Here is a 19266-nt window from a genome sequence, read left to right as displayed (position 1 = left end):
TAATATAAACAGCTTTGTACACTAGACATGTTAATAAACATCGAATATCTAGATAGTTATGAAGGTGTAGTAGTTTTTACTTCTGAAACTCTTCAAAATTGTAGCAATACCGTGTTTCGTTTATCAAAGAAAATAAAAAACATTTCAGTATCTTTGTTCATAGAACAAGTAATGTGTTCTTTAAGCTAAAGTAAATGTAATAGTTAATACATGTTTTTGTTTTTTTTTTTGTTATATTGTTTCTCTTCCATTTGCTTTTGTCGTCGTTTATAAAATTGTTCCTGTTTGTATCCCTAATGGCTAGTTATATTTTATGTAACGTAACTGAGGATAAATTTAAACCGGATTTTAGATTTATTCTGCATTTAACTGTAAATATTATAATAACTGTAACTAGCGTAACATTCGCTTTAAAGTGTTTTCATCATTACCGCCTATACAGTCCACTGCTGGACATAGGCCTCCACAAGTTTACGCCAAAAATAACGTGAACTCATGTGTTTTGCCCATAGTCACCACGCTTGGCAGGCGGGTTGGTGACCGCAGGGCTGGCTTTGTCGCACCGAAGACGCTGCTGCCCGTCTTCGGCCTTGTGTTAAAGTGTTTTATATGCTATGAATTCGCAGGATACGTTTTCTCCAATGGGTGTATTACGCAAATACAATGTATATACGTAATTCGCCTCACCGACAAAGAACTATTAATTGCAACACCACGGGCTAATTAAATATAATTTCTCATTAGTTTTTCTAAATCTAGAAAGTAAGCTGTATTATCTATACAATTAAATATAATTGGAGTGTCTGTTTTTAATATTAAAATAATCTTTTTTTACTCAATGCATATGGATGTATCATCATCATTACAGCCTATACAGTCCACTGCTGGACATAGGCCTCCACAAGTTTACGCCAAAAATAACGTGAACTTGCGTGTTTTGCCCATAGTCACCACGCTGGGCAGGCGGGTTGGTGACCGCAGTACTGGCTTTGTCGCACCGAAGACGCTGCTGCCCGTCTTCGGCCTGTGTATTTTAAAGCCAGCAGTTGTATGTATACTTGGTACATATACCAAAATGACATTTTTTAATATGGATGTATACTTGGTACATATACCAAAATGACATTTTTTTAAATTCTTATCTGCCTGCCTGCCTGTCTGTTTGTTCCGGCTCATCTCTGAAACGGCTGGACCGATTTTGACGTGACTTTCACTGGCAGATAGCTGATGTAATAAGGAGTAACTAAGGCTACTTTTAGTTTAGAAATATTTTAATTTTGTAACTCTTCGAACTGAACAAGATTTTTTTAATACCACTCCGACAAAGTCGCATGCACAGCTAGTTTTTAAAATATTTTATGGATATAGATTGTGAATATATTTACAGGCTGACTAAATTCTCCGCTGTTTTGAAGCAGTATCTTATAAAAAGAAAAACAAGATTAAAACCTTAATCTACCTGCTAATGTATGCTAGATACATATTTTATGTACAGGTACAAATCATTGATGTATTTTTAAGCGTATATATTGTTTAATTACGTTTTCTGCATTATTGTGTACGAATTTTATTACGATTAATTTTTAAAGAAATTCAAACGGTTAGAAATCGAAACCCAATATATTCCAATGTTCATATTTTTTGCATAAATGTAGTTTCATACTTATTTTTATTAAGCTAAATATTTCTCATATTTTAAAAGTCGGTAAACATAAATATAATTTGGTTGACTGACACAAAAATCCAAGTACTTAAAAAGAAAAAAAACAATCCGATAATAATACTTCTACAACACAAACGACGGGTCCCCGTTGCCTAAACGGTTACATCGACCTACGCGTTTTGTGTGGATAAATCCGGCTTAAGGGCTCTCTCTGTGAGGACACAACGTCAAGCACCCTCAAACTCGCCGCACAAACCCTTAGAGTATTACAAAGATTGTTGGATAAAAATAAGGTCGGATATTTGATTTGATTGTGATGATTCTGACGGTGAACCAGATAATGGAATTCATAATCATGTATGTCTTGTTTACAATCTAGATACCTTTTATTTTGGCTCTACATTTCAACAGAGTTGAATCAGTCAGGTAATCAGATGCAACTCATAAATTAGCTCGTGACCACGGCGCATCAGTCTAAACTTGTTAGGGCAAGTCCAAATTGAACAGAAATTAGCGGTAAATATTCTCCTTTTGAGTAAAGGCTTCTCCTGGGAAGGGTAGAAGTTCAATCTGCAATACTGTACCATTGCTGGATAGCGAATAATTCCCCTACTAAAAGTTATTATTGCCATGATGTCAAATTTCTACGATATTAACATTGTAAATTTTTTAGGAGTTTTCAATTCATAAAGTTCCTAAATCTTATTTGAATTTAACATATACCTACCTGTTTCACTTTTTTGATATTTTGAAAGTTTAATACAATAATATTATTTCTATCAGTTTTGAATCATGAGAGTGGTATATTAAATTTTTTCTATATGACTAGGGTAGCAAGATACGGCCCACCTGATGTTAAGCAGTTACCGTAGTGTATAGACAGAAGCCTGCAACACCAAAAGTATAGCAAGTTCGTTGCCGACCGTACCAACGATACTGTTTCTTTATTGAGAAAAAGCCTTTGCCAAACAGTGGGTCGCATAAGACTGATTCGTTTTAGATCAGTTCAAATGCAGCTTATGTTGCACTGTAAGTGGCAATTTTTGGGCAAAGGCTCGGCTCTTATAAGGAAGGAGTATAATTTAATTTGTAACTATTGTATATTGAACGATGCTTTAGCAAGTATATCATATTTTTTGTGAAGCACAAAATTTGTGGGAAAACACTATGTTTTCCTTTATTGCCAAGTATTAAAAAAAACCACACGATATCAGTTCAACTTCGAACACACGACTGCCTGGTAGCAGTTCATTTATTCAAGCAACTGGTCCATAATCTCGACTTAATTCTTAAAACATCCTAAACATTTGAAACTTTATCCATATAATAACTTAAAAATCAATATTTGAATCGGAGTTCGAGCGAATAAACTTACTGCTCCCGTGACCTACTTCTTGTGTATTGTTAAAATTATTGTGACATTTTGAACTTTATTCGGTTATGATAGAGATCAAAATGATCGCTCAGAATTATTGGCCAGTCATTATTATATAGCTATTGTTACCTATATCGTATTAACATACATGTGTATTTTAGTTTTTTAAGCAACTGGAAGATGTTGTAAATATTTATCGGATAGACGTGTTTGAATTGATTTTTTAAACGATGAGATGATAGATTCAAACAGAAATATCTCTAAGAATAATATCCCTACAAATTTTATCGGTTGGATACCATAATCCATCAAATAGCGTTATCCGCAACCGGTGAGAAACAGGCCTTATTAATTAATAATATTTTTTATCAAATGCAACTTTACTTATTTTTATAGCGTAATTCTATTAATAGCATAACCATTCTATTTGTGAAAGCTCGTAATTTACCGTTACGTAATCGATTAATTTTAATTGTTAAATAGCTATAAATTTTCGAAATTTGAAAATAAATAAACGTAAGCAGTTACTAAGCCTATGAACGACTGCAACACCACGGCGCTTTTGTCAACCCTACCTTGTTGTTAACGCAGAGTATCTTTCGGAACTCAACAACATTAGTTAGTATACATAGTGTTATATAAATGTTCAATGTATGATTTTTTTCCACCAGACATTAGAACAAAAACGTAATTGTAATATTATACTTTATTTTCGATAATAACCGGACACTGAAAGCAAAGGAAATGAAAATTAACACATCATGAAATTTCTTACCAATCATACAAGACGTAGAAACAACAATATTTCAGATACTTTTTTTTATCAATTCAGAAGTTTGATTTATCTCTCTCTCTTTCTCTTTTTCCTCTTTTATATTTTCTTAATTTACGCAAAGTTGAAGTCTTGCTGGCAACAACTCGTGTTATTATAAAACAAGTTTCAGATTTTAAATTCGAAATTTAAAAGTTTCAATATCGACTGTTCATTTTTTATTTTTAACGGTTCGTAAAACCTTTATGCTTAAGTTTCGAGATTGCTTTCAGGTTGAATTTAAAACTGGGTCGGTGGATACTCAACTTGCTTAAAGAAGCTAGCTCGCTTCTGTTGTTTTTCATTCAAACATTTCATAAAAAAATTGGAATTTCAAATAAACTTGATGGATTATAGAGGTCAGTCTTTTTGGTAGTTTTTTTTTTTAATTTTCTCGGACATGCATTCGTGCTATTTGGTTATTAGTCCATTCGTTGCTTTAAAATATTGATACAGTTTTTTTTAAATGTAACCTTACTCTTTTAGCTACTAATATGTATGCACATATTATTTTCATTAATAGTGTGATAAATTATCTATATTTAATCGTAAAAGACACTTTTTTTGTTTTTATATACGCATTGAATAAGTAACATTAATTTCTTTTAAATTCTTTTTTATTTGCTTTTTTATTACGTGTTTTTTTTCTGAGCAATAGTAGATTTAACGAAACCATCAAATAGATAACGAATTTTTCCGTAATTATAGAATAAGAACGATATTTGTGTTTGTACAAATATTTCTTTCCGGTTTGGATGTCTGTCCTTGTAGTCTCCCCACCTTGCCTCGGAGAGCACGCTGAGTCGTTGGTCTCGGTTGTTATCATAAATACCAGATAGCGATCGTTACTCATAGTAGGGAACATATCCGCCAACCCACAGTGGAGCAGCGTGGTGAATTAAACTCCAATCTTTCTCCTACAAGGAGAAAAAAGGCTATGCCCAACAGTGGGATTTTACAAGCTGAATGTTTTCCCGTAAATTTCAAACTTACTTTACATACGAGTACATATATTACATGTACCTTGTCTTGACAGCAACAAGTACGAAATAAACACGCGTTATGCGAACCATGCCAGCTACAGACTGATTGCCTCGCACATTACGCTGTTTCGGTAACCAGCTCAGCATTTCACCAGCCTTGGTAGTGGCAAGATTCTGGCTACTTCTTTTAAGAAGTAGTCCCTTTTGTATACGAAATGACTTCTTTACATTAGGACCAGGTTTTCCAAAGTGTATCACTCTTGGGATTGTCTTCAATAGCGACATTGAGTTCTTGGGCTTTGGCAACATCCCTAGAATTTATTGAGTCTAGGGCAGAACAAGTGCGAAAAATTTGGCACTGGAAACATAGCAAAACACTGCATTTATCTAAGTACTCACTATGTATCAGGATTAGGTTCGTATTCGCATGGTTTACTACTGTTATCTTTCAGATGGATTTGCCACAAACCATCCAAATGCATTAGACTTAATTGATTGTGGCACCTGCAGTCCTGTTAAATTATTATTCTTAGCCGATGATATTTGTAATAAACTCATACTCCAAACTTTTTGATTATCAATATTTTGTAAAGTCTCGTTAGTGCCTTTGTAGAGTGTACTCAGAAATTTCACATATTGTTTCTATTGCACGCCTCCAATGAGGCTATACTTTACTTTCAATAAAAAGAATAGCAAAATAATGCGAGAATCACTTGACGAAATGAATTATTTGTTTTTTTTTTCATTATTCAGGAAACTATTAACTAAAAATTCTATTGAATATAAAAGCGGCAAAATTCTTCAATTTTTGCAATAATTTATTTTTAAGTTTCTATTATAATAATATAGAATCAGAACTACCTATGTAGGTACTTTTATTTTCTACCACAAAACGGCGAAACTTAGTAAGCAGTGTCGTCCTTATGTAGTCGATGTAGTAAACATGTGTGTGTGTATGTACAAACAAAAACGTACACACAGACACAGTTAAACAGACAGTTAAAAATGGCGCATGTCAAGTATTTAATAAATATTATTTATAGCTCAGATTTTCCGTTTTATTGCCTTAATATGATAAACGTCACTGTCATATCGACCGTAGGATTATCTCGCTGTGATAAAACAATGAATACAATTAAATCAATACAGTAAAGTTGTTATATACTAAGCTTTTATTTACATATAGGTGTGTAGATAAAATATATATTTTAAGCCTAAAGGACACCAAAAAGTTTTTTATAACTTAACTAACTAATTTATTATAAAGAAAGGGATAGATGTAATAAGAATCAATAAACGCTTCACTCTCAACGGATCCCCCAGTAAGATTTTCTCCTTGTTGGGGGTCCGGAAATACAGTACACAAACACAACGCCCAGATCACGAATAACATCTATATAGTCGATACAAATGTCAGTCGTGAACGGGAATCGAACCCGCGACCGCCAGCGCAACAGCCAGTGCTATTACCGCTGCGCCAACGCGTGGTTAATGTGTTGCTTTAAGAAGTATCATCACATCATCACAGCAGCCTTTCGCAGTCCACTACTGGACAAAGGCCTCCACAAGTTCACGCGGAGCGTTCACTTTTAAGAAGTAATTTAGGCTAAAAACATCAATATGTGGATTTAATGGTATCATAGCAAAACGGTACCCATAATTACAATAGGAAGGAAATCTGCTTGCTTGTCTGTGTCTGGCGTTCTAATTGACTACGGCTTAATTAGTTACGGCCGCTTTGGTGAATTGGTGCGTGTATATTATATTTGTTGTTTATGTGATACTTGTATTTGTACAAATATTTCTTTCAGTTTGGATGTCTGTCCTTGTGAGTCTCCCCACCGTGCATCGGAGAAGACGTTAAGCTTTCCGTCTCAGTTATCATAAATAGCTCATAGCGATCATTACCATCATAGCGATAGTATAAAATATAGGTATATGATAGTGCTGAATTTAGCTTCAATCCTTTTCCTACATGGAGAAAGAGATATATGTCCAGCAGTGAGATATTACAAGCTGAATCGTAATTGGTAAAGGGGCTTAGCTAAGTTAAGAGACAGAGTTAATTCACTATTTTCTTAACGCGAATAGACTATACATCATATGACACAGAATGAAACTACTTGTCAATTGTTTCATCTACGTCGGTTTGTTTTTATCCAAGTAATAAAGTAGATGTATAAAATGTGGTTTCCATCCTGAATTTTTTATTTTTAACTCATTATGTAAACATTTTTAGGAGAATTCAAACCAGATTTGTCCCGTTATATCCAGTTCGCATACTTAACGGCCGCTGCACAAAAGAAATGTTGCTCGTAACAAACGAGGGGGGAACTTTGTAATACTTGATTTCTTTAATTGGGATCGTTTCGAATACTTGAAACTCGGAATATCATGTTACTGTGTGTGTGTCTTGTTTACGTCTGTTATCTTTATGTTAGATTATTCTTAGGTAACTAAAAACCTTGTTAACAAGAAAAATGCTAGTCTTATAAATGTTAGTCTTGGGTACTGCTGAATAAATGATTTTTTTTTTCATTTGTTATCACACTAACATTAAGAAACATTATTACGATCATAGTATGGGAGTGTACCGAAATAAATATTATTATGTTATTACATAATAGTACTGTTTTCAGGTAGTGTTGTTATGTTCTTGTGTCCATGTGGCACTGTCTCGTTGGCGCAGAGGTCACAGCACTGGTTTATGATGGGTTCGATCCCCGCACAAAGCATACATTATTATTGGTCATACAGATGTTTGCCGCTGTCTGTGCGTTTGTGCTTATATATTGTGTTTTTCCGGACCCTTGACTGTGAGGCCTTTATTTACTTATTTATTTTATTAACAATGATAACTTAAAAGTTTATTAATATGCAGCAAAATTGTTTTATTTTAAATATACATAGTATGACAATCAAACAAGTTATCGCAATGGACAATTACAAATGATTCATTCGAATTAATGCACATTGAGTTGATTGCAATATTATTTGGCCATTAACATATTATTATACAAGATTAATACGTATTCTGCATTAGTTTAGGCTTTAGTTGAACCTAGCTTTGATGACACTTAATTAAATTAATTAAAATGTTACAGTTTATTGATTGGGATAATTGGTAAGATAGGTTATAAGATAATGTCAAAGACAAGTGAATGAATTTCGTAACTTACATGCACGATGAGTGACTAAAAGTGTTCTATAAAGAACTCACTATAGATGACGCCGCGGTCGCTTAGAACCGAATATAAAATCATCACATCAAAAATTTCGATCTAACGGGTACATCGTTCCATAGCTTAATTGGCTATAGCACCGACACGGTCAGTTAAAGATGCAGTTTCGAACCCCGCTGGAACGGTCGATTTTTGATCTGATATTTAAAAAAAAAATTTTAATTTCCTAATATGTGGGTAACACAAAAATAAATCGTATAAATTTATAATTATTGTGAGTTGCTGATTTGTTTCTCGCTAGTTTTATGAAGTACATTTCGAATTCATTGTTGGTTTCGTATTAACTATAGGACGGACGTTATTGTACAATTACAATTTATAAGTACTTTTAAAGACTAATTAAATCGAAATAGAAAATGTAATTAGCCTGAATGAGCGTCACCAAATATTCCCATTAATTTCACCTGTGTTGACGAATATACTTGATGTAAGTTTTGACGTAATGTACGACTATTATGGTCTAGATTTTATGTTTAGATTATTATCTAACTACCTATCGTACTAATGGTCAAATAATAACTAATATCGGTTCAGTGGTTCGAATTTACTTTAGTTCGCTTGCAATCAAACAAATGAATTCTCTCATCATTATAATATCGGCACGTATGTGATCCCGACTGCTATTTCAAATGCGATGAATGAATGTTTATTGATCTTATGTCAAAATTATCAAAGTGTTTGAAATTTAAGTTTTTGAGTAATGGAAAATAAACATATATTACTTTTTTCTCCTTTTAACCGAACAAAGCGAACGAGAACAGGCTAACATCCGGTTAATATTCACAAGCTATTTTGTTTCAGATCTATAAATTTTAAAGAATCGTGCACCAAATCCGATCGAATCTTTTCAATAGACTCAGGCACTCACAGTAAAAGTTGATCTAAATAATATTTTTTTCCATGTAACTTTTCGGTAGTAACAAATAAATATTATTTTTATTGAAAATTATTAATTCTAGTTTCTAATAACAATTTGTTTCGTTTCCACGACGTAATATTACTATTATTATGTTATCGCAATTAATGCCGTAGCTATCAACTCTCGTCTGGTCTCCTAACTAACTTAATTGTAATTTGTATTATGTAACCGTCTGTATTAAATTACCTAATTAAAACCTATTTACGATATCTTAGGGTTCACCGTACAGATATTGTCTACGTTCTGACAATAATTAATACTTTTCACACACGTTGAAGATTTCTTATGAATTCTGAGGAATTGTAACATTTGTGTCTGCAATGGATGAAAAAGTAACAGTTATTAAGATGTGTCATCATGAGTATAACAATAAGATAAATTGAGAACACATTTTGAAATTCTAAGAATTAAATTCTGATGGTGTCTGAATTTTTTTTTCTAAAAAAAAGGAATACCTGTTACCAATTCAATATAGTCAAATTTTATTATTAATCGGTCAACCATCGTGTAAAACACTGGTGGGTTTCTAAATTAAAATGGCCAAGGCGATTATCACAATCTGTCTATATTTTTGAACAGCGTAACGTTGTTAACAAGTCGAATAATAATGAATGCTTAAAATGATTATCTACCCTTTTTATACAATTTTATCGATGTGTCAAATCAAAGCTAATTATTGATTAACTTACATTTATAATGTTAAACGAATATAATTACAAATAAGAATAATAATTATTGATTTAAGAAATTAATACAATATGTAATTACTAAGCTATATCATAACAATTAATGTTAACTACGTCATAATCGTTGAGCGACTATTGAATACTTGATAACACTCGGCCATCCTGTGTAGGCCGTGTCCCACGGTCCTTGTTTTGCTGTTTTCCAGTGCTGATCCCCAAATTCTGGAACGAAAATATTGTACGGCAGTAATATGTCGTTTGTAATAACCACAGTTTTAAACGTATTTATTTTTGAATGTATTATCTAATAAATTTTTGCGTCACACAGCTAGTAGTCGGTTTATATATGTTAAGATAACATATTTTCCTTAATTAGACTTGATCATATAACCGTCTCTGTTTATTTAATCTTGATCACACAGTACTTTTTGAATTGATCACAATGCTGTCTTATACGAGTATATGTAGACTTGATCACTTAGCCGTCTCTGTTTATTTAATCTTAATCACACATTAGTATATACTTATATTGACTTGATCACAAAGCTGTCAGTATATATAATATACATATAGACTTGATCACATAGCCGTCTCAGTTTATTTAATCTTGATCACACAGTACTATAAACTTATACTGACTTGATCACAAAGCTGTCAGTATATATAACATACATATAGACTTGATCACATAGCCGTCTCAGTTTATTTAATTTTGATCACACAGTAGTATAACTTATATTAACTTGATTACAAAGCTGTCATAAAGTATGTAGACTTGATCACATAGCCGTCTCTATTTATTTAGACTTGATCACACAGCAGTCTTTACTAAATCGTATATGGACTCGTCAAATAGCAATCATCATAAGGTAATTGTTTTGAAAAAGAAGTCTCATCATTTGTAAATATGTATATTGAGTGGTAAATAATATATGAAAACAATTATATACTGTACATACTCTTGCAACTTAACTAATAAACCGTAACGCTAAACACATGTATTTTTTTTTACTGTAATTATAGTACAACTAATGAAGAGTCACACACTTGTAACAACCGGTAACTAATCTAATATAGTAGAAAGAAAATTATATTATTCTAAATCTTAACTTTCAAGAAGATCAATCAAATCGTCTCTATCTACTTCTCGGTCACTACCTGAACTATCATCTTCGGACATGGTTGGTTTGTATGGTCTTAAGGTATCTCCACGAACAACAGCACTGAATTTTTTGTAACCTTTCATGCCCTTAATACTCGAAATCGTGTATCGGTCTAATGAGCTCTCCGCTTTATATACTTTATAGGGGCCTGTGTAAAGCCCGTTTAACTTTTTAGTAACGCCAGTAGCTACATCCCTAGTAACACCACCTTTCCAGAGAACTAATTGGCCTACGGTATACTTGAGACACTTCTTATGATTTTTATCGAATTGTCTTTTCATAGTAGTCATGTTTCTGTCGATACGAAGCTTAGCAGTTTCTCTATTAGCCTGAAGTTCATTTTGTTGGGTTTCAGAGTTTGTGGGTGCATTTGAAGGAAAGGATGGATATCTAGAGTTTTTGTGACCAAACATAAGATTGAATGGCGAAAAATTAGTTGTCGCATTTGGTGTATTATTTATTCCCCAGACAATATCGTTTAACTTATTGTCCCATGTGCATTCGCTTTCTGACATAGTATTGAGACCATTAAGCAATGTGCGATTAACTCGTTCAACTTGTCCGTTTGAGCGAGGACTGGCAATCGCATTTAAAACGTGTTTAAATTGATTTTCTTCGGAGAATTGCTTAAAATATCTACTCGTAAAAGCTTTGCCCCTATCTGTAATTATTCGAACTGGATAACCAAACTGCATAATGATATCTTTTAATAACCTAATCGTCTCTACTGAACTACAATTTTTGGCAGGTCGGGCGAATACAAATTTAGTAAAAGCGTCGATAACTACTAGAATATAAGTGTTACCCTTACGAGTTTTAGCAAAAGGACCTAAGTGATCCGCATGCAACGTATGCATAGGTATGGCTGGCTTGTTAATTGGGTGTAATTCACCCTCTAATCTACCGTAGTTACCCTTATTAAACGCGCATTGTAAACAAGAGTTTACATATTTTCTTATAAATCTTGTCATACCTTCAAACCAAAACTGAGCTTTAATGGCACTTTCACATTTTTCGAAACCGGGATGACCTATTTGATCGTGAAGTTTTTGTAGCAGACCGTATTTGGCTAGTTTAGGGATCACAAATCGCTCACCTGCAACAGTTTTTCTATATAGTATATCGTCTTTAACAATGTAATTTGCAGATAACTTTGTATCAGAATTATCATGAAGTCTAGAAATAATGCTTTTGATATTATCATCTTGCAATTGTAAAGTCGTCAACCAGTCGGAGTTATCAATCATACATATCGTATAAGGCACGGGATTTCTACTCAGCGCATCCACGTGCCTCATGCGCTCGCCTGGCCTATATTCAATTTCAAGATCAAATTCTTGTATCGTAAGCCACCAACGAGCTATTCGTGGAATCAAATCACGTTTTACAAGAGTCGTTCTCAAAGCTGAGCAATCTGTTACAACCTTAACTTTAATACCTGTTAAATAAATTCGAAACCGTTTAAGAGATTCAACAACAGCGAGTGTTTCGAGTTCATAGCTATGATAGAGTTTCTCTTCGTTACTTGTTACCCTACTAAAATAAGCTATTGGTTTTAAACTATTATCAGTTTGATACTGCATTAAAATCCCGCCTAAACCTAATTTGCTAGCGTCGGTATGTAATTCTGTCTTTGCATCAGAGTTATAAATAGCTAGAACTGGCTTTTCAATCAACCGTTGCTTAAGAGTTTGAAATGCATTTTCTTGGTCTGGACCCCAATACCATTTAACATCCTTTTTCGTGAGTAAAGTAAGAGGGCGAGCAATTTGGGCAAAATTTCGAACGAATTTCCTAAAATATGACGTTAAACCCACAAACTGTCTAATCTCATGTACGTTACGTGGCCTGTTATAATCTGCTACACATTTTATTTTAGCTTGCCCTGGCTGTATAGTTCCGGCTGAGATTTCGTGACCTAAGTACGTTGCTGTACGCTTTAGAAAAGAACATTTACCAAGATTTAATTTTAAATTTGCCTGTGTTAATAATTGAAGAACCTTTTCTAATAGTACTAAGCCTTCCTGTACAGTACTTGTTGGCAACATCACGTCATCAAGATAAAGAGCTATATTTTGATCCAATCTGCCTAGTGTCATTTGTATTAATCGAGAGAATACAGCTGGGGCATTGGCTAAACCGAAGGGCATCTTCAAAAATTCATACTGACCCGATGAAGTGACAAATGCAGTCTTCGGTATAGACTCTTCGTGTAGGCTGATTTGGTAATACCCTTGAGCAAGGTCAAGGGTTGTGAAAAACAATTTACCTGACAGCTTATTGACCTGATCTTCGATATGTGGTAAGGGATATCGATCTTTAATAGTATTAGCATTTAACGCTCTATAGTCAACACAAAGTCTATAATCCCCACCCTTCTTCTTAACCAGGACTACGGGGCTAGCATAATCTGAGATTGACTCCCTTATGATACCTGCCTCTAATAAATCCTTGATTTTTCCGTTAACAATTTCGTTTTCTTTATGCGATAATCTATAGGGCTTACGACAAACAGGTTGGTTACTAATTGTATGGATGTGCATCTTAATAAGATCGGTGCAACCTAAATCTTTTGTACTTCTAGCAAATGAGTGACTATACCTATTTAAAAGTGATAATAATTGTTTATTTTCCAAATCACTAAGCTGACCTTTCTTAATGTCAGATAAGTTAATTCGCATGTCGGTAGTTTCTGAACTTTCTATAGCCAGTATTCTAGACCCCTCATCGCAAATTGGTATCGTTACCAATTCCGCTCTAGCTATCAGTCTATGAGCCTCCCATACTATATCTGTATTTCCTAAATTGACAACTTTCAAATGAGAACTAAATTGTTTAATAACAGCATGATATCATATAAGAAACATTTCCTAACTGCATCCATACTGTATTTGTTAAAAATGTGTGCTCTTTTCCAATATTCTTAAAGCAGTCAACGTAAACTTCTACATATAATTGATTATGTTTTGGTATTACAACTTTATCTTTCAAATAAACTGGAAACTTTACAACAAAATCAGATGCCTGTAGATTAATATTCGTAAACAGATCCTGCACAAAGTTACTTTGAACAAAACATATAGATGAATCAGAAGTGACTAAACTAACGTTTTTACTATTAATCATTGTTTGTCCAATTAATAAATCAATATCCGATGTTATATAATTAGTTAATTCAACAATTCCATTCAATTGGACATTATCTATTAAAATACTTAAGTAACACGAACCGAGTGAGTTTACACAGGCTCCTCCGAAACCTTTCATAACAGTGGTGCTTGGATTAATTTTAATTTGTAAGTTCTTAGCTTGTGACATACAAAGCAAATTAATTTTACTGCCAGTGTCTATGAATGCTCTTAACTGTCGTCCATTTACTATCACTATTCGTTTGTAAATATCAGCATAAATATCGTAAGTAATATGTAACACCTGACTAACCTGATTTAATTGCGGTCGCGATGTCCCAGCACCAAACCAACAGGCTGCAGTAGTATGTCCGTTACGGCGACATTTTTCGCAGTGCTGTTGTTGTCTACAGTCTCGTGCTTCGTGACCCGGCCGCCGACACATGTAGCATATCTTCGGCTGGAGCTGATGGCTTGATGTTGAACCTAGCGCACCATTATTGGTTCCTCTTTTCCACGTTGATTTCCGCACAGTTTGTGTTTCCATTCGTTTGAAATTTTCTAATGATGATAAATAGCCATAATATAATGGTTCAGGAGTATTACAAGTATATGCTTTAGCGTTGGCTCTCAGTTCATAAGGTAGTCCACGAATTATACACGAGATAGCATCTTCGCCGGTGATGTTACATCTCTTAACTAAAGACAATTTCTCATGATAATACTTCGTCATAGTCTCTTTGTCTTCTTTTGTGCTCGCCAACATCCGTTCTAATTTGTCCACGTAATCAGTCGATCGTGGAAAGGCAGTCTGCAGCATCTCCTTCCATTCATCCCATGTCAGGTCATAATTATCGAGGTCGTCGTACCATTCTCGGGCGGAGCCACGTAGTCGTAATTGCATAATAAATGTTCGATCGGTGTGATCCCAGCCATAAACGTCGCCCAATTGATCTATTTTGTGCAGCCAACCTATAATATTGCTATTAGTGTCCTCCGGTCGAAATTTAGGGATCACTTCCGCATCACTGGGAGCAACGTGTCGTTTTTTGTACAGTTTCTTTTTACAACCACCGTCAGAGAAAAAAAATCACTGTTTTCATCTTCCGAGCTGCTTGATTCATTATTTTTTCGTTTGCGTTGGCCCAAACCATTTAAGTAAGGTCCAGACATTTTTTGAGCACGATCCCACTTCTGAGATGTAAAACACTGGTGGGTTTCTAAATTAAAATGGCCAAGGCGATTATCACAATCTGTCTATATTTTTGAACAGCGTAACGTTGTTAACAAGTCGAATAATAATGAATGCTTAAAATGATTATCTACCCTTTTTATACAATTTTATCGATGTGTCAAATCAAAGCTAATTATTGATTAACTTACATTTATAATGTTAAACGAATATAATTACAAATAAGAATAATAATTATTGATTTAAGAAATTAATACAATATGTAATTACTAAGCTATATCATAACAATTAATGTTAACTACGTCATAATCGTTGAGCGACTATTGAATACTTGATAACACTCGTTTAAAAAAAATTGATTTTCAGATTTTTAAGGGTACCCAGAAAAGTACGAGTAAATTATTTAGTATAATCGATTACTGCGCTACTATTAAAGTAGGAAAATTGCGACTCAGGTAGTGTTCAGTATTTATATTTTACGACGTTGTAAAGATTACTTAGAAAACAAATAGACAAATAAAGTGTGTGATGACCGGTTAGAAATTTCTTAAAAATTAAAAGTGTGCAATGAGGTCAAAAGTTTCAACACTACTCGTAAATTCGTAGTTCGACAAAAATGTCCCACAAATGTCAGATCAAAAAAGAAAAATGATTGTATATCTATTTAATGGGAATTGTGACAACAATGATTGATTATTGACATACGTGGGTCGGATTATAGACATGTTTTTTTTTGTTAGTTTTGACATTAAATAATTACTCCTTTTTAATCTTTATACAAAAACATAAAGTAAGCTATAAGAAACTGCTAAAAAATTCTTTAAATTTGAATTCTTAAAATTCAATAATATCTCATAAGATAAATAGTTTATTTACGGCTCGTTTTAAAGTTATCTCTTAGTTGCTTTCTAATAATATATTTCTAACCAAAATCTTCCAAGTTTCTGGCAAAATTCTATTGGCTGCTAAATAATAATTTATTGATATATGTACAGAAACATTAAACTCATATAACAAAAATAATTTCGTTATTATCTTAGCCTATTTAATTATTTATTTTGATTTTGTCTGTAATTGTTGTCCCAAAAAAACTTTATTTCCGTTTTCGAAATAAAAATAATTAAGAAAGTACTCATACACTTTGTGCATATTCTGTAAACATAATTGTATCTCAAAAAAAAAAACAAAAAACTAAACTGAAGTTGATTTTAGTTAAATTTTATTGAGAATAGAAGAATAAATGTTGTAATAAGAGATTTACTCACCAAGTTCGGAGCCACAGACGCGCGGGATGATTTCCAAGATGGCGGAGCAAGATGCGTCCTCAAAGCAGAGCTGCCTCGCGAGCAGGCAGTTCAAGATCGCCATAGTGCCTTTTATTCCCGGCCCTGCAAAAATTCTATCCTTAGTTAAAATGTATTTACGATAAAATAATATAAAGAGCAATTGAAATCATGTTATAATTTCTTAAATATATTGTATAATACAACCACATGTTTTTAATATGTAGTTTAGGAATGTTATGATAAGATTAATGACAGAATAATTTAAGTTTTATACAGTTTTTAAGATAATTATTAACATAATAAACTTTGTTCTTATATGTTTTCTTTTATGTTAATACATTTTATTATTTAAAAGCAATCGAGCACATTTTTTATACCAAATTTAATTGAATAATGACTTTTTACTTATTTCGTAATATTCTGTTTCCTGTGTAGTAAAAGTGTATAGGTACAGTATTTTGTGACAGATGTGTATTTTATCTACATTTTTTGTTTGTAGATACTTGCATAATATTTAAATCTTTAATTTTATTAAAGATCTGGTCTGTGACTAGATAAGTTTTTTTTTTGTAAATAAACTAAAGATATAAAATAAAAATACGCTTTTATAACAACACGCACACAAAAAAAAGAAAAACGTAAAACAGTACAACAGTTCTGAAGTAAAATTACGACCGTCGCAAAAAGAGGTTACAATGTCGTCATCTCGGCGTGCTTAAGGACCTCGCAGCTTGCCTGAGCACATTGTAGCTTGCCTGAGGAATTCACAACCTGCACGAGGACATCACTATCTGCCTTAGGATATTAAATATTTTAGGTTTATAATTGTATAGGTTCGTAGGTTATTTTTCACGTGATGACATGTATGGATACCATTCTATTAAAATTAAATTAGTTAAATCAGTTTATAGAGTAAGAGAGTATTACTAACAAACAAATAACCCCCTTTTTTAAATATTTTTAAAAAACTAAACGATTCCATACATCACGACTCTTTAAAAGTGCACATTTGCCTAATAAACAGTCATTGGGGTCCCAATCCCTTACTCTGATAAGGTTAGAAATTTGGGCCTTATTATGGACTGCAACCTGTCTTGGAAAGCTCATATTAACGAAATCAGCAAGAGAATACATTACTCGATTCACTCTCTCAAGCGACTCCAGTATTTTCTTCCCTTCAAAACCAAATATATGCTCGCGAAATCCCTTCTACTACCTATCCTTGACTATGCCGATGTATGCTATCTTGATGTGACAGAGGAGCTGCTTAGAAAGTTGGAGCGACTTCAGAATCTCGCAGTACGCTTCATTTTTGGCTTGCGAAAGTTTGATCGTATCTCTCACTTCCGTGCTCAGATCAAATGGCTCCCTATTCGCCTTCGCCGTGATATGCATATCCTATCTACTCTCTTTAATATCCTACGTGATCCAAACTCTCCTTCTTATCTTCGATCCCGTTTTCACTTCCTACCCTCTCCTAATCGTTCCAGGCGCCCTGGCATTACAACAAAGCTGGATGTACCAAAGTGCAATACAAAATTCAAACTTAATTCATTTACGGTACGCGCCTCTATACTGTGGAACAAACTCCCAGAAAGTATCCAAAAAAGTCCTTCCCTTGTCTCCTTCAAACGTAAATTAAAGGAGCACATTATTTTTCAAGTCAATTTACAATCATCTACTTAGTGAGTATGTAAGTAACTGAGTCTCTCATTCATATATAAGTAAGTTGAGTCTCTCATTTCATATGGAATAACGAGTTATGGTAAAACATTTAAAACTTACTTAGATAAAATACAAAATCTACAATTAAAAATATTAAAAATTATAATACCCAAAAAAGTTAAAAATCAATTATACAATGAAAACAACCTAAATGGAATATTTAAATATTGTAAAATATTACCTGTGCATACGAAATTTCAGATGCTATTATTAATGGAACAATTTCACAAAAAGGAATTACAAATTAAAATTAACCATAAAATCACAACAAGAACAATTACACAAAACAAACTCGCTACACCTAAAGTTCGTAACTATTACGGTAAACGCACAAATAGATATTTGATACCTACTTTAATTAACCAAATACCCAGAACTGTACTTTTCGATATTACAAAAGATAATTACAAATATAAATTTAAAAAATATTTCTGTGAACAACTGCAAAAAAAATGAGAAATATTAAAAAACTCAAATTTAATAAATGGATATGTCTATATATGTATAATATGTATTTTATTGCATTCTGTTTTTGAATAATTAGTAAATAGAAGTAAAATATATATTAATATAGTAACTAATTTACCATAACAACCTGTATACTGCTAGCTATTTCTGAGCAAATAAAAACAAATTAACTATCTCGCTTACACCCGTATGTTCTTTGTAATCGTTTTTGTGACCATACCGTCGATGATAGTATTGTTTAAGAAACTATTTTTAATAAGTAGGGTAGACGCATAACTTTGTTTAGCAAAAATTAATTAAGCGTAGTATAAATATGTTTTTTGTAATAACGGTAGTTTGTAAATGCTATAACAATATATTACAAGTCTTATGTAAAATGTGTGAGACTGTTACTTGCGGACAAGCTTATGGGCTTTTGCAAGTAAATATAATTTGATGTATGCTTTTTTTTATGTTACAAATAAAAAAAAAAAAAAAAAAAAAGTATATAATTACCTATCTATTATGTTATGTATTTGTATGTATTTATGTGTGTATGTATGTATGTGTGTATGTATATATATATGTATATGTATGTATGTATAAATGTAAGGTATGATATGTCTGTGTGTATGTATTTATACTT

General features: G+C 32.9%; 1 protein-coding gene across 1 annotated transcript in view; it reads right to left on the bottom strand.

Moving 5' to 3' along the window:
- LOC123666428 overlaps positions 1–17843 on the bottom strand; it is a 74350-nt gene extending 56507 nt beyond the window's left edge. Inside the window, exons 1-3 of the mRNA XM_045600520.1 lie at positions 17793–17843; positions 17143–17243; positions 16428–16561 (exon numbers count right to left, since the gene is read on the bottom strand). Coding sequence (XP_045456476.1) covers positions 16428–16561; positions 17143–17243; positions 17793–17843 — 286 coding nt within the window. The remainder of the gene's footprint in view (positions 1–16427; positions 16562–17142; positions 17244–17792) is intronic.
- Between the last annotated feature and the right edge of the window lie 1423 nt (positions 17844–19266).

The sequence above is a fragment of the Melitaea cinxia genome, chromosome 26, assembly GCF_905220565.1.
Source record: "Melitaea cinxia chromosome 26, ilMelCinx1.1, whole genome shotgun sequence".
NCBI classification, from domain to species: Eukaryota; Metazoa; Arthropoda; class Insecta; order Lepidoptera; family Nymphalidae; genus Melitaea; species Melitaea cinxia.
This window is presented reverse-complemented; position numbering and strand designations above follow the sequence as displayed.